Source organism: Gossypium arboreum, chromosome 12, assembly GCF_025698485.1.
Source record: "Gossypium arboreum isolate Shixiya-1 chromosome 12, ASM2569848v2, whole genome shotgun sequence".
Taxonomy (NCBI): Eukaryota; Viridiplantae; Streptophyta; class Magnoliopsida; order Malvales; family Malvaceae; genus Gossypium; species Gossypium arboreum.
This window is the reverse complement of record NC_069081.1, coordinates 102,794,828-102,816,218: the sequence shown is the minus strand read 5'-3', so window position 1 is coordinate 102,816,218 and position 21,391 is coordinate 102,794,828. Positions and strand designations below refer to the sequence as shown.

Below are 21,391 nucleotides of genomic sequence, written 5' to 3'. Positions count from 1 at the left end.
AAAGAATAAAAATAATTTTAGAAAATAAGGTGAGGGTGGTTGCTAAATTCTACCACAAATTTAATTGTCGCAATAAAATGCTAGGGTTATATATGAAAAACTTGAAGCTAAGCAAAGAGATTGCAGTTTGATATAAATTTTATTTAATATTTGGAATTGCAGAAAGACATTTGAATTATAATGGTAATTTGAAATGATTAAGTAAAATATATTTACAGTGGGGGTGAGGGTAGCAACTTTGTCTGCAAGTGAGAGTACGAAAATAAACGAGACGGAAGGAAAGGGGGAGCTGTTCTCTTCATGCTGCTCTTACGCATCATCCTATGTCGTTTTGCGTCTAATGGATTGGGTCCACCGACCTCCTCCTTCTTCTTCATCTCTCTTAAACATTTTTCATTTCATTTTTTTTTTATTTTTAAAAAGTAAAATTAGCCAATCAGATAAATAATAATAATAATAATAATAATAATAATAATAATAATAATAATAATAAAGAAATTAATCTGGTTGAGATGATGATGATATATATGCATGACACCGAATAAAGAGAGGAAAAAACAATTCAGTTTGTTCACAATTTGGCATTTAAAAGCACCAAAATGTCCATAGGTTGGATTTTCTTTCTTTTCTCTCTTCTTCTACTTTCTTTTATTTCAAAAACCCTTCCACAATCCACCCCAACCCCCCTTTCTTAGCTTGTGCAGATGAGATTTCAGTGTGGTGTTGTTGCCGTTAGATTAATGGGTTTTTTGAGTAGATATTATTTCTGAGTATTTGTAGAAAACCAAGTGAAATTAAGAATAAAATTAAGAGGAAGAAGGTGAGGTTTTGGTTAAAGATGGCGACTGCATCTTCTTCATCAGGGCCTTTCTTTGGAATTAGAGAAGAGAATCAAAGCCAGACGAAACAACAACTACAACAACATCATACGCCAACTTCATCAACTGGCCCAGTTGATCCATCGCCGCCTCCCAAGAAAAAGAGAAACCAACCTGGAACTCCAAGCAAGTATCCAATTTTTTTTTCATCTTATTTTTACTACATATATGTATTTGTATGTATGTGAGAAATCTCAAGTAATGAGAATTGATCTTAATCTTATTCCAACAAGAAGAAACCCTAAATTCTGAAGGTTATTTTAGTGGAAATGACAAGGGGGATTAATGGTGTTTTTTGTTTTCTGTTTAAATGATGGAAACAGATCCAGATGCAGAAGTGGTAGCACTATCTCCCAAGACATTAATGGCTACAAACAGGTTCATATGCGAGGTATGCAACAAAGGGTTCCAAAGGGAGCAAAATTTACAGCTTCATAGAAGGGGACACAACTTGCCATGGAAGCTAAAGCAGAAGACAACAAAAGAAGTGAAGAAGAAGGTGTATCTATGCCCGGAGCCCACATGCGTCCACCATGACCCGTCGAGGGCACTTGGGGACCTTACGGGCATCAAAAAGCATTACTCGAGAAAACATGGTGAGAAGAAATGGAAGTGCGAGAAGTGTTCCAAGAGGTACGCCGTGCAATCTGATTGGAAAGCTCATTCTAAGACCTGTGGCACCAGAGAGTACAGATGTGACTGTGGCACCCTCTTCTCAAGGTACTTTCCACAACCCACTTTCACTTTTATTCACCTTCTTCATCTTCATCTGCTTCCCCCTTTTCTCTTTTATTCGAGTTCTAACTAAGTCGTCAAAAATGGTGAGTAGTGCAGAAAACAAACATGGTTCCACGTGAATAATCTGTAGGAAAAGCCATCGGTAATACAAGTTCGCTAGGTTTCAATCCATCCAACAACAAATTTAAACCCACCTCCAAAATTGAAAAAAGAAAATAAAACAGTTCATCTTTTGTTTGTACTTGGAACCGCCCCCCTCTCTCTCTCTTTCTTTCTTTTATTTTTTATTTTTAAACTTTATTTCCTATTCACGTGATGCTTTGCCATGTATAGTTCGCTGTGTTGTTGTTACTACATTTGTTCTCTTGTGGGTTGGCTAGACATGTTCAGGTCTGTGCTTTTGCAGGTATCTATTTTCATGATAACGTCATTACCCTCCCAATCCGGGTTTTTAAACCGGGTCGTGTTTATCCTGATTCCGGTGCCGATTTAGCCGAAACAGTCAAATAACTAGTCTAATATCTCGTTTTCTTTTTAAGTGGGAATTTTGCGCGTGGGAGGGATAGTTCCAGAGTTGATTGATTTGGGAATTCAAAAAAAAAAAAAAAAAAGAAGAAGAGAGAAATGAAAACCCGAAAGCTTTTTCAGCTTCTTGTTTTAGAAAACGATATTCATAACTGGAAAAATTAGATATATTCCCATGACTTCTGCATTAATTGAACAACTAAAAATCCCGAATTGGGGTTGTTGATTCATCACTTTTCACTTGCTTGAATACATTCTCTAGTCGCATTTATTGAGCACCCAGTTCTTGAAATGGCTGTTTATTAAGTCAATTTGATTATTTCTTTTGACCTATTTCTCTTCTCTTCAATTATTTGTCTGTCTTTTAGGATAATTTTAGTTTAATTTCCTAGCTTCTACTCTCTCTTTTCACTAATATATATATATTTCTCTTGTTGCTTTAGGGTTCCTTCAATTTTCTTTTCTAATAACCTTTCTTCTTAGAACCTTGTTAGCTAAACCCCCTTTTTAATTTTTTTTTTAAGGAAATGGGCTTGTAGTTGTAGATATTAATTCCAATTTTTCACTTATTAATTTCACGCTAAATTTACTATTTTCAAAATTTGAGCCAAAATTTTTTTTATATGTGAAATGTAAAAATGAGGGTAGAATTTGATTAATCAATTAATTAAGATAATGAAATCATTTAATTTCGTTATTATTCATTCAATTTCAATTTCTTATCTCGTGTTCTTTAGATAGCTAGTAGCCATAAATTAATTGATTGGAAAAACATTCAAAAACCCAATAATTTGATGTTAAAAACATGGCAGACAAGATCAGTCATGTGTTCAAATTCTTGTTATTCTACTGCGTGTCTGAAGCTTATCTAAAGGAATGCTTGTTACTGTTGGCAGACGTGACAGCTTTATCACTCACAGAGCATTTTGTGATGCACTGGCTCAAGAAACTGCAAGGCACCCTCCTCCTTTAAACTCCATTGGCACCCATTTGTACGGAACTAGCAATTATATGGGCTTAGGGTTATCTCAAGTTGGAACCCAAATTTCATCCATTCAAGACCCGAATAATAATCAAACTGCAGCTGACATCCTCAAACTTGGTGGTGGTGGTGGTGGTGGGCCTTCAAGGAGTTCCCAATTTGATCATCTTCTTCCTCCATCAATGGGTTCTTCTTCATCATCATCGTTTCGACCTCAACAACAGGCCATGGGTTTCGTCATGGAAGAATCTAATCAGATTTTCAACCAAGAACATCAATCCCAGCATGGGTTGTTGGGAAACAGCAAACCGTTCCAAGGATTAATGCAGTTTCCTCCCGACAACAACAACAACAACAACAACAACGCCGCAAGCAACGCTTCTTCGGCTGCCAATCTCTTCAACCTTAGCTTCCTTTCCAAGAGTGGCAACAATGGCGGTGCTGGCGATTATAATTTAACATCTTCGGGTTTGCTCATGTCTGATAATTTCAACAATGAAAACGGCGGCAATGGTGGAACCAACAACGCCTCCAACCTCTTCTCCAACAACTTAATGAGTGATCAAATGACTTCCAACATCCCTTCTCTCTTTAGCTCATCGGTTCAAAACAATAACATGGTGCCCCAAATGTCAGCCACCGCATTGCTTCAAAAGGCTGCTCAAATGGGCTCTACTTCAAGAAACAAAAACACCAACGACGATTCCCTTCTAAGAACCTTTGCAAACTCTTCTTCAACCGGAACCAAAACCTCCAACTTCGGCGCCATTTTCGGAGATACGGCTGGCAGCAATCTACATGAACTAATGAACTCCATTGCCAGTGGAAATTCCCCCATTTTCGGAAGCGGCTATGACGCTGTACATGGTCAAGAAAGCCCTTACACAAATAGAAGTAGCATGGGACAAGAACAACCACCGCCGCCACCGCCGCAAAGTATGAATGTTAGCGGAGGCGGGTCGGATAGATTGACTCGGGACTTCCTTGGGGTTGGGCATATAGTTAGAAACATGAGCGGAGGAGCGGCACAACAACGACAAGGAATTGGGATAAGCAGGCTGAGTTCAGAGAGAAATAGTAACATAACGGCGCCGACAAGCCAGCAATCTTTCGGAGAACGTGGGAATTTCCAGTGACGAAAGAAATCCCAAAAAGAGTAAAAAGAGAAAAGATATGAAGAAAGTACAAAGGTATGTAAAATATGATTAAAAAAGTTTTTTACTTTAAAGATTTCAAGGGTAAATAATATTTCTCTTAATTTAAATTAGGTGTGTGTTTCTTTGCATTCTCTGACATATTGTCTTGCATGGGACAGTCATGAGTTGTAGTACATATGGTTTTGTTTCTTTTCTTGTCTCTTAGTTTTTATTTTTATTTTTTATTTTTATTCTTTATTCTTTAAACATAAATTGAAGGGCTGACAGTGTCACGAGTGTTGCTCTCAGCAATCTAGATTCCCTCAACAAATATCTATCCTTTCTTTTTTGGCCATGCATCAATCATCACTCCTCTTTTTTTTTTTCATTCCTCTACCATAATTTTTATTTCCTTTCAAATTTGCACCCAAAAAACATGCCAATTCCTTCTTCATTCTGCATTCTCTTTTTTATTTATCTTATTTCTTCCCTATTTTAAATATTTTTATATCATGCTAATTTTCAATTTTCTTATAATCATAGTCTGCTTAACTGATGCCTTTATGCATCAAATAAAATAAAATTATTTATTAACATATTATTTTTCCTGAATTTATTTATAACCTTAAATAGTGTCACCACGTTCTAGACACTAATTAGTAATTTTCATAGCTTTTGGATTTTAACCTAAAACTAGAGATTAAAACGTTCATATTTGAAATTTAATTTTTGACTCTTTATTTATTTATTTATTATTTTTAAAATTTCAAAATGTAAGTCTAATTATTAGTATTGTTAAATTTATTGATGGGATATTTTAAAATAAAAATAGCTATGTAACAAAAAATGATATTATAATAAACTTAAATTTAACGAAAGAATTTTAATTGTGTCAACTTGTATTTTTAAATTTGAAAAATAGAAAGACTAAATTTATTGAAATAAAAATATAAGAACTAAATTGTAAATGTTTAAAAAGTAGAGGACCATGAGGCCTAATGTAACCTAAAAAAAATAAGTTTTATTCTTTTACTCTAGCATATTTGAAGCATCAGCCGATGAAGAGGTGACATTTTTTACAGTTACGTACTAGGTTTTTTACTGTGCAGAAAAAGTTGGTGTAAAAGTAAAAATCACTATACCTTTTTATCATCTTTCACCTCAATGTCCCATATATATAAATTTGAAAATGAAATCTTGACTGGAATTTTACACCATATATATTTTATGAATTGAACATAATATTAGCAGAGATAGTTGTTTCATTTTCCAACAATATTGTCTTGTTTTAGATGAGATGTAAGCAAAGAAAAAAGAAACTTTGTATGTTATGAGAGAAAATGGCAAAGCATGCATACATGTCATAAATATTCCCATCTGCTGCATACACACCATCTGTTTCAGATTCCTCTAATAATAAGAAGAAGGATGATATGAAATTGGTGGATTATTGGAAGTAAATGATAATAATGATCAACATTGACATAATTTTATTTATTTTGGTAGATATTGATGGATGGCAAGGTGGGTCAAGTACAAGTCCATGGAGAAAAGGGGAGTTGAGTTTTGGAAAGCTAATCAAAAATCAACAAAAATGCAGCTAATGATATCAACCTCTCTCTTATAGATTTGTACCAAAACCTGCTTCCTTTTTTTTCTCTTCAACTGTTAATCAAGCAACCATCTTTTTTCATAGTCACTTTTTAGCCCCTCAAACAAACATAACTTTCTCTTGTTTCCTTTTTTATTTTATTTTATTTTATTTTATTATTATAGTAAGGTTATCGATTTCAATTATTTGAAATTTAAAATTGAATTAATATAAAATTTGAAGCTACATAAACAACAAATCAAATCACATGCTAATGGATTTGGAATGTTTTGTTGTCTTAGTGGCATGGTTAGGCTATTCAACCAGTCACAAATTTATGACTCACAATCTTTTTTCATTATAATATACTTGTTTAAGGTTTTGAAATTTTTTACCATCACTAAATTTTTACTTTAGAATATTCTTTTTCTAAGGAGCCAAATATATTATTTTTTTAATCCAAATCCACACTCGTGCATTGTAATGAAATAATTATAAATTTAAATAATAATAAAAAATGTCAACAACTAGCACAAATTGCGGATTTTGTACATGCCTCCAATCCTTGCTCTATCCTATTCGTTCAAGTGGTGGATTACATACATAAAAAATTTATGACAACGTCCCCTCTACCTCTCAAATCTCTCACTCTTCAACTTCAATTATACTTCATAACCGTGTTTCAGATAAACAAAAAAATAAAAAAATAAAAAAAATTGCAGATGTTATATTTCAAAATTTCAATTTATTGATTCTTTGATTTCAGGTAAAATTATAATATTTCACAATAAATTATTTTTATTAAAATTTAATTATAAAAATCAAGATATACAAATTGTACAATAAAAATAAGAAAATGAATGTCTGAAAATTAATAAAGTATATTATATCTTTTTTTAAAAGAGTTTCGAGTAAAATTACAAACACAAACATAAATCATAAATAATACATAGCCAGAATAAACTCAATACAAATTACTTGGACTAAAGACTAAAGTATATCCAAGTTTAGATTGGAATAAATGGGGATTAGACCGCGCATGGTAAAATTTAAATCAAAAATAATTTAAGAGAGAATTAATTAGGTCACAAAATGAAATATTGTTAAAGATATATATTTTGTTTAGGATAAACTTTACGGTGAGTCATTTAATTTTTATAAAGTATCAAAATAAAAAATTTGTAAAAAAATTACTAAGGAAAATCTTAAGTGGAAAAGTTATAATTAATAAATAATTTATATAAATTCCATGTGATATTAGAATTTGATATCATGATGACATGAAAATTTCAAAAAAGAAATTCTAAGTGGAAAAATAATAAATATTGTGTCCAGAATAATAATGAAAAGGTCTACTCTGTTTTTCGTATGGAAAAAAAATGTAAAAGAGGAAGAGGGGTTCAAGTATTTTTCCAAATAAGGACAGTGAAACAGATTGGCAGTCACGGACTAATTGATTCCATAAAGTGAAAAAAGAGACAAGTATTACGACAAAAGTGCCACATTATCCGACACTTTCCCAATTATTATTACAATAACGAACAATTCCTGATGCTTTTCTTGTTCCTGCCTGAATTTCAGAAATTTCTGACCCCCAACATTTGATTTATATTTTAATAATTTAAGCTCAGGATGATAATAATAAACGAAATTTGTTAAAAATAAAAATAAAAGAAGATATTAACTTGGTAGTTTAGGTAATTTCAAAACTAGAGAATAATATTGTTATATTTTTTGAATGTGACTTGTGACACAGGTATTGAAGTCAACATAATGCAATTTTAGGCAAAAATGTGTGGAGAATGTCAACATGAGCTAATGAATATTGTTTATTAACTAGTATTGGGGTTAGGTATTAGGTGGCCAAATAAATTCTGTATGATATCAAAATTTTAATGCAAAAAAAATAAAATAATCATTCACTTGTCCACTCTGTTGGAATGTAGTAAGCATGTTAAGATTCTTGATGTCATGTGTTGACCTATTCTTTACTTTTTACCATTTTATTTCTACCAAAGGGCTCAGCTTTTGTTTCGATTTTGTATTTTCGGTATGTATATTTACCAACAAAAACTTTAGTTTGTAGTAAATGTTAAAATATCTAACTTCTTCAAAGACAAAAAGGAAATTTCCAAGTAACTTTTTGTTTTGGAAAGAGACACCAAATCTATTTACTTCACATTTAAATTACAATAATTTTTTTAAAAAAATTAATTAATTTATCATCATAAATGTCCCAAAAATAATCCAACATATTTAGGTTTTATTTTAACGCCCTGACCCAGCAGTTGATCACGAAATTCTCCTAAAAATCTTGGTTTTCTTGCTTTCAAGTGAAGATATCAAACTATACTACTTTCGTAGCTTCCTATTCATTACATATTAAAAATATTAGTATATGTTTTTCCTTTATAACAAATATGTACAGCATCCTTTTATATTTTCAAAATTATTCTTTAATCTTTTATATCTTTAATAAAAATTTTAAAACCCCATTTTCACTCTAATTTTAAGACTTTTCAAGATTAAAATAATTATAAATTTAGCCCTTAAATTTTATCTATTTTGTTGCTTTGGCTCTAAATTTTATTTTGGGATCACTTTGGCCTTAAAATTTTAAATTCTAATCAGATTATTTTTAAAGTCAAAACTAATTGAAATGTTGAAATTTTAATGGCACTAATGTGACAATCTATGTGCAGTTAAGACGGTTATTTTATTTTTTTTATGAATTTCTTTGAAAATTTCCAAAGCATTTTAATATTTTTATCAAGTATATATTTTTGCCACATGAGTTGCCATATCAATATTGTTAAAATTTTTAACCGTTTAATCAAATTTTTCATCTAAAAATAATATAACTAAAACTTAAAAGCTGAAATCAAAAGTGATTCAAAAATATTAAAAGTTAAATTTATGTTTATGCCTTAGGAATTTTATTTTATTTTTTTAATATTCTCCTCTATGAAATGCCCTAAACATTGAATCACATTGGGCATAATAAATTCTTACCATCTTTGTTTTAAGGCAAAATCAACAAGAAGAGTAAGCAAAATTAAGAAAAACACCTTGTATATAAAAAAAGGGAAAATACCTTATAATTGAGTTTAGCTAAGGATACCTTTAAAACACTTTTTGGAATGAAAACCCTAATCCATAACTGTAAATTTAAAAAACCAAAAAAGAGTTTCCCCCCTACATATTAATCCTACAAAAGCTTTGCTTGGCTTTTAGACAAGTTTTGGGCAGCCAAATTGTTGTGAGGTTGCTTGAGCCGATGACTTCACATCGGGGTTCAAAGACCCGATATTGATCCCATGTTGACCATTTCCACCCATGTTGCCTACCATTTCCCCCACTCCAAGAAAATCCAATGTTAATTTATCAGTCTCCCCGATTCTTACCCCAAGTTTTTGATGTAACTTAGCTTCATCAACGTTGGAAAAGTTGGCGTTATTGCTATGATGTTCCACTGTCATCCCATTTCCGGTGAACCCTCCGAAGTTGCTATGATCTTGTCCGAAAATGGAGGAGTTACCATTTGCAAGAGAGTTCATTAGTCCTTGAAGATTGCTATCATTCTCCATCTGTGATCTTAGACTGCCACCACTCTCGAAATTGTTAGGGGAAAAAACTTGTCTGTCGGATTTGATCCCACTAGACGAAGAACTCCCCAATCCCCGTAGCAATGAGCAAGTGTTGTTGCTTGTAGTTGAACCCATTTGAGCAGCTTTTTGAAGCAATGCAGTTGCCGACATGTTTGGAGAAATGTTCTCATGTTGCATTGAACTACTGCTATAAAGAGAGGCCATCCCCGAACCAACCTGCACATCACCCATGTTAAACTGATTACCGCTTAAAAATCCGGAATTCGAAGCTCCGCCGTTTTCGCCGGTACTTATGCTGCTCGCACCACTGTTGCTGGGAAAGAAGCCTAAATTGAAAAGATTGGCGGAATTGGGCGCCGTACTGTTAGTATTGCCTTGAAGGTCCGGAAGTTGCATAAGACCATGTAAGGGTTTGTTTATGTATGGTCCATTTCCATGATGAGATTGATGTTCTGGGAGAAAACCTTGGTTCGCCGCATCCCCCATGAAGAACGCCGGCATGTTCTGCAATGAAGAAGGATTGGACGCGGTACTGTTGAGGTGCTCGAACTTTGCGACTCCAGTGCCGCTTCCCAACCGCAACATGTTGCTCGATAATGGTTGATTCTGGGATAATCCTAAGCTCATTTGATGATGATTACCTCCAAATAGATGATGGCTTCCGATTGGGGTTAAGTTATTGGTGGGGTGCCTTCCAGTTTCTTGAGCCAATGCATCGCAAAAGGCCCGATGGGTGATGAAACTATCACGTCTGCAACAAAGATGTCATATATAAATGAGAGGGAAATTGAACAAATATATATATATATATATATATATATGTTATATATATGAGAAGAAAAGTTGTTAATAAACTTCCATTAATGAAAACCAAGGTTGAAAAATCCAACCATTTCTTTTTAATCGTTTTTACCATTTTGAGAAGAAGGTGCTTCTTAAATGAATTGAGGGAATCATTTCCCAATTGATGAAATCCCGCAGTAAATGAAAAACATATTAAAAAGAAGAAAGAAAACCCTGAAAAAGTTGTCTATTATTCATGGAAGGAATATTTTTCCATAACTGTGAAAGCCATTAACAAATGACAAAAACAGTTTCAGGCTTAGCCCAATATTTTCACCAATAAGATCATTTGAATAAACTGACTGGTAAAAAGCACAAATTAAATATTTTTTTCCCTCTTGTTCTCCAGATATATAATTGCTGCATGAAAGAATCAAGAATTTCCTCAAATTGCTCAACAAGAGAGTGACAGAAATGAGAATTGCCCCACACAGGCAAGAACCCTAACGTTTAAACAATGGCAGTAAAACATAAATATATACATACATATAAATAAATATATATGTGTAACACTCATCACATGAGAACAAATCCAGTAACAATATACTTCATGACAGCGTATGAATTAACAACACGTGAATATGAAAAAGATGAAAGGCGATGTTACCAAGGGAGAAATGAAGAAATAAAATTTTTACTAATTTTTGTTTGGTTGCCAAGAATCCTTATCAGCCATGGCAGTTTCGCAGATTATTGTTCACGTGCAACCAGTTTTTTTTTTTTTTTAAGAGTTTAAAGTGAAGAACTAGAAGAAGGAGAGAGAGAGAGCGAGAGAGAGCTAATCTTTAGATAAGTAATCCAAAAAGGTGAAACAAAAGAACAGGCTTTTATCACTGCCCAACTCCCAGTCCCCAAATCTTTCTCAAACAAATATTTTGCTCTCATGGTAACTTGGTTTGTCAACTTTGATAACCTCAGAGAAAGAAAAGTTTATATTAATGATTAAGGGAAGGATAAAAAATTACCTTGAGAAGAGAGTGCCACAGTCACATCTGTACTCCCTAGTGCCGCAAGTCTTAGAATGAGCTTTCCAATCAGATTGCACGGCATACCTCTTGGAACACTTCTCACACTTCCATTTCTTCTCCCCATGTTTTCTCGAGTAATGCTTTTTGATGCCCGTAAGGTCCCCAAGTGCCCTCGAGGGTTCATGGTGGACGCATGTGGGTTCAGGGCAAAGATAAACCTTCTTCTTCACTTCTTTTGTGCTCTTCTGCTTTAGCTTCCATGGCAGATTGTGTCCTCTTCTATGGAGCTGTAAATTCTGCTCCCTCTGAAACCCTTTGTTGCATACCTCACAGATGAATCTGTTGGTTGCCATTAAAGACTTGGGAGATAGTGCTATCACTTCCACATCTGGATCTGCTTGGTTTCATAAATGACAAAACCAAAAAAGAACCCAAGAAAATTTGGGGGAAAAGACGATAAATTTAGAAAAAAAACCCAGAATAAATTATGATGAAAGCTGACCAACTTTTGGATTAGGGTTCATTGGATTATCTTTAGTTTTTGAATTTAAAAAAAAAAAAAACTTGTTTCTTTATTGGCTTTACTCATAGGATAGATGTGGTAAAAGCCTAGAAAGAAAAAACATAAAGAGATGTATGTAAAGAGATACTTGCTTGGAGTTCCAGGTTGATTTCTCTTTTTCTTAGAGTGAGGTGCAGTGGTTGGAGCAGTTGAGGAAGTGGGTGCGGCGGATGATTGTTGTTTTATCATCGGGTTTTCATTTTCTCCGCTGTTTCCGAAGAAAGTTGCCGACGATGAAGCGGTGGCCATTCTCAATGATTATATATAACCTTTTAACTCTTTGCTTGCTTCCTTGCTATCTTATCTTGTTTCTCAGCCCAAAACTATGTGCAAACTTCTTCTTAGAAACCACCAAACCTAGAATTCAAAAAATCAATCAAATTACCTCATAATTGAAAGAAAATAAAGGGTTTGTGCCATAGGAAGGGGGGTGGGGGGGATGGTTTGCATCCCCTTCAGCTCTCTTTCGAAAATCTTGCAAGGAATCAATAAAATAAGAAACAAGAAGACAAAAACCAGAGAAAAGGAAAAAATAATAATGAAAACTAGAGATAAAAAGCCCACAAAATACCAAGAAGGAAGTATCTAAGGAGACAGCAACAATCCGGAGTTGAAGAGAAAGAAAACAATCTAAATTATAGACTCCTCATAATTTCTTCTTCAAATTGTTGTTGATTTTTTTTTCTTATAAAATATATGACTTACACTTGCAAACTTGAAGTATTTCATGTCACATATATGCATGTATGCATGTATGTATGTATGTATAGACAAAAACAAATACATACACGTTTATCCCTTATGCTAACCCCTCTCTCTCTTTCCTCTGGTGTATTCTTATGATAATTTATCTCATTTCTCAATCCTTTTTGTTGTACTTGTAGAATATAAAATTCCCCTTTCGTTTTTGGTACAAACAAAAAAAAAAAAATCCCATTTGCTTCTTACTTTAAGAAATATATATACACATTTTTTCAAAAAGAAATATAATTTTTCGAAACTTAAAGAAGATCGGATTTTACAAGAGGAGTTAGAATAATGACGGATATCTCATTTATTTAATTTTAGATTTTTAAATCTATTCAAAGGACACTTGTAATTCTTCTAACCGTATTTATGAAACTTTTGTACCTTATAATAGTTATTAATTAAATTCATATTTAGTTACAATACTTAAATAATAAAATATATTTTATTTAAATATAATTACAAATTTATCAATAATAAAATTAAAATAAATTATTAAAATTTTAATATGTTTTAAATAATACAAATATACTTTAGAATCAAATCAAACCAATTAAATATCAAAACTAAACAAAAGAAATTTTTGTTTAGTTAAACTCGAATCTTGTTCAACTTAACCCTACCTTTATTGAGAGGAGGTTGTTGAATCAACTCAAAGCAAAGCCATGCCTAAACTAGATAAAGAAAATATTTTTGTTCAAATATGATCTGAACTCAATTCGACTTGATCCAACCTTTATTGGGAAAAAATGGTTGTTGAATCGAATCAAACCAAGCCCATATAAAAACTTAGCAAAGTACTTCTGTTGGAAGAGATTATTATTGAATTAAATAGAACCCTCGTCAAAACTAAGAAAAGGTATTCACCTTTTTTATTCGAATTCGATCTAAAATTTTATTCGACCTGACTTTATTACTTCTATAGAAAAGGACGTCGTTGAATTAAATCAAATCAAATCCACATTAAAACTAAATAAAAATTATTCAAGTCTGAATCTGATTCAACAAAATCTTAATTCTATTAAAGCGGAGGCTATTGAAATGAATAAAACTAAACTCATGCCAAAACTAAACACAAAAGTGAATTTTTGTTCAAACTTTATCTGAACTTAATTAGACTTAACCTTAATTCTATATAAAAAAAAGTTATTGAATAGAACAAATTAAATTGAATGCATGTCAAAATTATCCCAAAAGTCAAACTCAGTCTGAACTCAACATGACTCTATCTTTATCATAAAGAAAGTTATTAAATCGAATAAATAAAATTTATATAAAAATTAAATAAAATAAAAAAAATTAAAATTCGATCCAAACCCGACCAGAAGAGGAGGTTGTTGGTATGAGGATTGATGCAGGAAAATGTGTCGTTATGCGGAGGGGCCACCAACATGCATATAAGCCTTACCCTCTGCCCAGCTCTCCTTCTCTTATTTCGTATCTTCTTACCAGCTTCAAGACAAAACCCTCTCTTTCCTCCTTAACGATGAATCAATTTCTTTAAACTGTTTACTGATTTTTTAAGTTACTGAACAACAGTTGATACATAAACACTGCTAAAGGATTCAACTTGCTCTACTGATAATTTTGCCATTCTGTCATCATAAATTTTATTTCTTTTTATCATTTAATAAACTTTATTTTATTTCAAATAAAATAGAATATAGTAATTACTGTTTTGAGCTTTTATTAATAAATAATTTTCTATAATGCGAGCGAAACACGTCATAAAATATGAAATTTTATTTATTTTCTATTTTTATTTTAAATTCTCACTAATTACATTGACATCTCATATATAGGAAATAATATATTTCAATATATTTAAATTTACGTCATCCTATATCGACAATAATATTTATTTCAAATAAGTCATGATTTTAGAATAACTAACATATGAGAAAATAAACTTTTGAACACTCGTACAAGAATGAGGCGAAATGGATAAAGTAGTTTTGCCCCACTCTAGTGCTATCCTTTAAAAAGAGAAATGTTATTTTTCATACCATTTTTAATCTACTTTTAAATTTTTAAAATCATAATTAATTACTAGAAACTCTAAGTTTAAAAATAAAATATAATGAATAATAAAATGTAAAGTTTGAAACTAATTAATAATAACATATTAGATATGTGTGATATTAAAATAAATTAAATAATGAGTAGAACGAAATTTAAACAATAAATACATTATATTACATATTATATGCAATACAATTATTTATCATGATATTGTCATTAATCCAAAGTTGGTGTTAAGTTAATTTGTTACACCAACTTAATCAACAATATTATTAATAGAAAATTCAATCACACATGTATGCATATGAAAACTATGTATTTAGAACATAAAGGCGTGTTTAAATTGTAACACCAACTCAATTAACAATATTATCAACCTAAAAGTTTGTTGAATTTTCCATGCTAGATAGTATAGATATTTGTTGCTTAGCATAAATAATTTATATATGGTGGGATTTGAACCATGACATTTGCATGAATAAAACTTTAATTTTTACCATTCAATCAAAGTTTTATCTTAGTCCATAGTTTAAAACAATTTAATTACATAAACCTAAAAGTCATGCAAGGTAATAGAGCTCAGTCAAGTTACTACGAACCTTAATTTATTCTGGGTCAGACATAAATTAAGCATGCACATTTCAATTGTTGTGTTTATGTGGTTAGGATCACTCAGCTAATTCTAATGCATCCAATCACGTATTATTGAAATACATACTTGAGTTTAATTTAAAACATGATCAACTGAAGCACAAACACGATAAACATGATTTAAACAAATTTCATTGAATTAATGCAATCATCATAGCTAAACAGAATTAAGTTACCATTGTTGATGACAAGATAATAAAGCACATTGCAAACCAGCTTAAATTAAAATAACAAAGTAAAAGAAGAATAAACTCTGTCGAATCAGCAATCTCGTGACTCTGATTGAAGATGTTCTCCTCCGATCCTTGTGTTGCTCTTTTGCTAATGGCTCCTCAAGGTGGTCGGCCAAGAGATGATCTTCTCAAGGTTTTGCTGGCAAAAAGATAATGAAAAAATGGGATGTTATGCGTAGGAATGAAGAGAGGAAAGAATGAGAGAAAGAATGCTTATGAAATGAGAGATGAAGGAAATGAGTAAGGGATGTATGGATGTATTAGAATTAGCTGATGGATCCTAACCAGACGATGGCTAATAGAGACTATAATTGAAATGTGCATGTTTAATTTATGTCCGACCCAGAATAAATAAAGGTTCATAATAACTTGACCAAGCTCTATTACCTTGCATGGCTTTTAAGTTTATGTGATTAAATTGTTTCAAACCCAGTCCTTGTTACTTCACATGAATACTAAGAAACCCTTAGCTTAATATGATCAGTAAAATGTATGTTTTACTAAGTAAAAGATTCTGAAAGGACTTAATTTGGTTTCAAGCCAATGAAAGATCGAGTTGCCATGGAATATTTTCCAAACACTGTTAAGCATAAGAAAAATGAATTAAGTTGAATGATGTAATTATCTTAGCTTATTCATGTTATTGATTGTTGAATTTTGTGTTTTTGCTACCAAACTCATTTCATACATTTCATCTCATACTTTGCATTTTGATTAAAATTGCATTAGGGATCATTTTACATTCAGTAATTATTTTTTACGTCACGCCACTCAGAAATATTGTGTTTTTATCACCATATTATTAGCTCTAATTTTACAATTAATTGATTAACATACATAGCCCTTGTGGAGATGATAACTCTTTTACTTACTTATTACTTGATAACGATTGTGCACATTTGTACAAATCGAGCGTTACAAGTTTTTGGCGCCACTAATAGGATAAGTAGAGATGGACACAAAAAATTTGTTCACTACTATTAGTCAACTTGTACTAAGATGAGATTTAAGTTTAGTTCACTCATCTGGTTGTAAACCCCACTCCCATACATAATCTAGATCACTCTCCCTCTCCCACTAAGACTTTTCTAATTTAAAGCTTAGTTGTAAATTAATCAACAAGAAAAACTTATAAAAATATTTTCATTCAAATAAGTTTTTAACATAAACAAAACAAACGCTCTTTTAATCTCCTCTGAAAAAGTCTTTAAATAATCATTGTAATACGCTGTAAAAGATCAAGCATGATACAAAGGAATCTTTGAAATTTCACTCGAAATATATCACTTATTATAAAACATAATAAAATTGATTTTATTGATTTTATCTTCTTCAAAATCCGTATCTTTTTACATAACATAAGTAGATTACACTAAGACTCTTTGGAAACTTTCCTTGCTTGATCCAAGTTTTTCTCCAATTACAATATATTGATTTGTTGCTCAATAATCCTAAATTGTAATAAAATTTTCAGAAACCCATTTTCGATGAGTGAGTCCGTAAATATTACTATTTAATATTTATGAGGTTATTATAAAGTTTAATTAAGTTTGGTTCTTAAATTTTGTCAATTAGATAGTTAATTAAAGCTTAACTTAATTAATTAAGGTTTAATAATTACTAAACCAAGTATAAAAAGGAATTTTTAAAGCAAAATAAGATCATTTTTGTATCCATCTTCTTCCCCACCGATTCAAAGCGGAAAAACTAGGGCTTGAAATCGTCCAACTTTAGTCCTTCAATTTCCAAGGTAATCCAAGTCATTTTCTTGTAATTTTTATGTTTTAAAGATCTTGGGAGCTTAATTTAGCTAACCCAAGGATTAATTTGTAAAACTGTTAAAAATTATAAACATTACCATTGTTGAATCTTGAAGCTTTTTGTAACACCCCTAACCTATATCCGTTTCCAGACTAGGGTTAAAGGCGTTGCCAAACAAATCTAATCATCTTGCATTCATTACTCAATCATCATAGCATCATCATCACTCACATTACAAAGTCCTAAATAGGTCAACGAGACCTTAAACATGCTTTAGAAAGGGGTCGAGACTAACGAGCACATACAAATTTTCTCAGAAACTTAACAAAATTTTCAAAGTTTCACAGGTCACTCGCCCGTGTGAACAGGCCGTGTGTCTCACATGGCTTTAGACACACCCGTGTGTCTAAACCGTGGCAAAACAGGGCATACATACTGACTTAATCACACGGTCACAAGACACATCCATGTGCCTTGGCCGTGGTCGAAACTGACTTGGGTCGCAGGGCCAACCACACGCTCGTGTGTCTAGCCCGTGTACCCTTCGAAATGGCCACACACGCCTATGTGCCAAGGCTGTGTACATCACACGGCCACCAGACACGCCCGTGTGTCTAGGCCGTGCTCGAGACTGACTTGAATAGCTAAATTACAACAGACACACGGTCGAGACACATGCCCGTGTGCTCAACCATGTGGGGTGAAATTAGGCTTGGTTTAAGCCGCATTTCCCACCTATCTCAAGTACTCAAAACCTACAACATTTTAGCATTATTTGCATACATTCATAGGCAACCAATTCAACCATTTTGAATATATATCATACCATTCAAATACCATCCAAATCACTACCCAATTTCACAACCAAAACATACCAAATTAATGTACCAAAGTCATCATAACTTACATAAGTTTAAATATATAAACTCATCATTTATTCACATAATTTATACCACAAAACTTGTCAATTCAACATTCCAAAATCAAACCATCACATGAATAATTATATACATCATATAACCTACCTATCAAACACACCATTTTAGCCAACTTAAGAGGCCATACGTACAAATATTTACAAGCCAAGTCTCATGGCTAATCACAACACAAAACAGACCAAAATGACACTAGCCTCTACATGCCATATACCATAAATGCAACTCTCAAAATGGTACCAAAATAGATGTCCAATAGTGTGATTGATGTCGCTGACGATCCCCAGATCCAAGCTAGACTTATAACACTGTAAAATAGAGAACATTTCATATAGTAAGCTTTAAAGCTTAGTAAGCTCGTACTATAAATAAACAACAGTTATAATATACGAAACATCAACTAATAAACACTTAGTAGTTCACAATTTATTCATCAATTCTAAGCTATCTCATATTACATGTTCATACGAATTCATCAAGCTTCATACGTAGAATATCATCTACCAGATAGGTATCATACATACCTGAACTTTCCCGTATTTATTCATTTCATTCTTACCTCTTGTTCAAATACATTAATTCACTCGAAAATCTTTCAATGCTTTAAGCAATCGCACACGTAGTGCATCAGTGACTTACTGAAACTGTAACAATCTCACACACTTAGTGTCATTTTAATAAACCGAAGCTATCTCGGTATCGCACACTTAGTGCCTCATATAGCTAAAGCTATTCCAACTCGCACACTTAGTGCCATTTGTAGCCGAAGCTATTTCGAACCGCACACTTAGTGCCGAACATAGTTGATTATCATCATGCTCAAACCGTAATCAAATATTTATACAATTTATGTATTATCAAAGCATTAAAACATAACTATAACATCATTTATCACGTACGAACTTATCTCATACTCAGATTTGACGATTCGGATCGTTTACTCGATAATCTTCGATTTCCCTCGATCTAAATCCGAATTCCTCTTTTCTTGATCTATATGTATTCAAAATTAACCCTTTTATTCAAAAAATCATTCAATATAATCCTTAAACACATATTTATGGAATTTACAAATTAGCCCTCACATTGTCATATTTTGACAATTTAGTCCCTAATTCAAAAAATCATAAAATACACAAAATTTCTTTGCACACATGCCTAGCCGAATATACATAGTGCTCATATAAGCCCATATGTTTCATTTATTTCACATTTTAGTCCCTCAAAATCTCATTTTTACAATTTAGCCTAAATTACTCAAATTCATCAAAAATTCAAAGACAAAATATACTAACCCAACACATAACTTTCATTTTCCATCAACTAACATTTTAAAACTCACAAAATCAACAATAGCATAATTCCAAATCATCATCAAAATCATAAATTGAAACATGGGCTTTATAGAACACAAAACAACGATTGTAAAAACATAGAAATTATTAAAAATCGAGCAAAATACATACCTTAATCAACATTTTCAAGTGTCGAACCCTAGTGGTGTTCTTATTCTTCTTTTTCTTTGATTTTCGGCAAGCATGAATGATAATGGTCAATTTTCATACTTTTTTTTATTTTAATTTACATTATTAAACCATTTACATTTTTAACCTTTTTATTTTCATTATAAAATCACATATATTAAGGCCATTAATGTCCATTAACCATATCAATGGTCTAATTGTATCATAAGGACCTCTCCTTTAATAAGACATAACAATTAAGCACTTTAACAAATAGAACACATCTTTTACATTTTACGCGATTAAGTCTTTATCGATCAAATTTTTATACAAAACTTTCACACATGCTTAACCACGTACTGAAAACACAGAAAATAATATTTAAATATTTTTCTAACCTGAATTTGTGGTCCTGAAACCACTATTCTAACTAAGTTCTAAACCGGGCTGTTACACTTTTGGCACTAAATTGTTAGATTTTAAGCTTAGAAATGATAATGAACTCATTTGTAAAGTAAAAATTGTTAGTTTTGAACATAGGGACTAAAGTGAAATAATTTCGAATTTGGCATGAATTTTCTATAAAAATAGATTTTGGTCGTCTTTAAAAGGATGAAATTGAGATTTATTTCGAAATCGAAGCTCAAATTTGTAAGATATGACAGTTTTTATTTTAGGGGTTAAATTGAATAAAATGAAAAGCTTTAGGGAACATTCAAAAATAGAAATTAAAATGCCATATGCATATATTTAAGTGTTATAGGATATTTGGAATTGATAAATTTAAATTAAATTATCATATAGATCAATATTTGAATCGAGTTGAGGATAATCGAGAAAAAGAGAAAATTACTGACTAGCTCCTATGATTCAACTTGTTTACTGAGTTTTGTCAGGTAAGTTCATATGGTATTGTTATATTTAATTGTTATAGGTAATCAAATTATAATATTTGTGAATGTGTATATGAAAGTTGAGTTATTTACAAATTGGTACAAAAATGTGAGATTTGGATTGAATTGTAAAGAAATTATTAAATGTGTTAATTGTTCATGAGTGAACGTATTAAATGATAGGATAAGATTGACATGGCAATAGGGTCAGTTGCGGCTTGTACGAGTTTGCACTTCATTGCTACTATTTGCACTTCAGTGCCCTCTAGTGTGGTGTAGTTACCTGTGTATTCGAATCTATTTATTATAGTCCATCGGGCTACTGGATTAAATATTTAAAAAAGGAAATGATGGATAATTGTTACAAGGTTGTGCTCAAATGACTCTATGTAAATAGAATGATGTAAAAGATGTATATGTTCGATAATTCTGATAGAAGGCACTAAATTGAATTTGTATTATATAGATTGAAATGTTATACAACTCGTATTTGATGATCTCATCTTACTGTTGTGAAATGTGAACACAGGAAAGTTGCGTAATTAGCTAATCCATTATGTTAATTGTGAATTGAGGTGAGTTTATTGTTTAAAAACTTATGAACTTACTAAGCTTTCGAAATGCTTACTTTGTTGTTGTTTGCTTTCTTGTTGTTGTCCATTTGCAGAATCCTGTCGATTGGATCATCTCGGAGCTTACACTATCTAGTTGTCGAATCGGTAGTCTTTTGAATGTTGCATCCGATTATCTGGCATGTATATATATGTTATTATATGTGTTTTCTTGGATGAATAATTTGGTTTGAGATGTTTAATGTTTGAAGTATGGAATGATTAAATGCATAACATAATGGTA

General features: G+C 31.8%; 2 protein-coding genes across 6 annotated transcripts; one reads left to right on the top strand and one right to left on the bottom strand.

The window, feature by feature from the left end:
* Positions 1–510: 510 nt before the first annotated feature.
* Positions 511–6,038, top strand: LOC108479514 (protein indeterminate-domain 5, chloroplastic-like). 2 transcript variants are annotated; one of them, XR_008276061.1, is made up of 4 exons: positions 511–1,004; positions 1,202–1,598; positions 3,038–4,313; positions 5,766–6,038. XR_008276061.1 is itself a non-coding variant. In XM_053023249.1 (3 exons), the coding sequence occupies exons 1-3, from the start codon at positions 839–841 to the stop codon at positions 4,257–4,259; spliced, it is 1,785 nt and encodes a 594-aa protein (XP_052879209.1). In that variant the 5' UTR covers positions 511–838; the 3' UTR covers positions 4,260–4,387. The 2 variants fall into 2 exon arrangements, 1 of the variants encoding a protein (XP_052879209.1); XM_053023249.1 differs by lacking the exon at positions 5,766–6,038 and having other exon boundaries at positions 3,038–4,387.
* Positions 6,039–8,905: 2,867 nt separating this feature from the next.
* LOC108479556 (protein indeterminate-domain 4, chloroplastic-like) lies at positions 8,906–12,763 on the bottom strand. Of its 4 annotated transcripts, none has more exons than XM_053023145.1 (4): positions 12,620–12,763; positions 11,924–12,188; positions 11,267–11,663; positions 8,906–10,209 (listed from the first exon to the last, which is right to left on the bottom strand). In XM_053023145.1, the coding sequence occupies exons 2-4, from the start codon at positions 12,078–12,080 to the stop codon at positions 9,081–9,083; spliced, it is 1,683 nt and encodes a 560-aa protein (XP_052879105.1). In that variant the 5' UTR covers positions 12,081–12,188; positions 12,620–12,763; the 3' UTR covers positions 8,906–9,080. The 4 variants fall into 4 exon arrangements, with proteins under 4 accessions (XP_052879105.1, XP_052879104.1, XP_017637724.1 ...); XM_053023144.1 differs by having other exon boundaries at positions 12,537–12,745; XM_017782235.2 differs by lacking the exon at positions 12,620–12,763 and adding an exon at positions 12,403–12,579.
* Between the last annotated feature and the right edge of the window lie 8,628 nt (positions 12,764–21,391).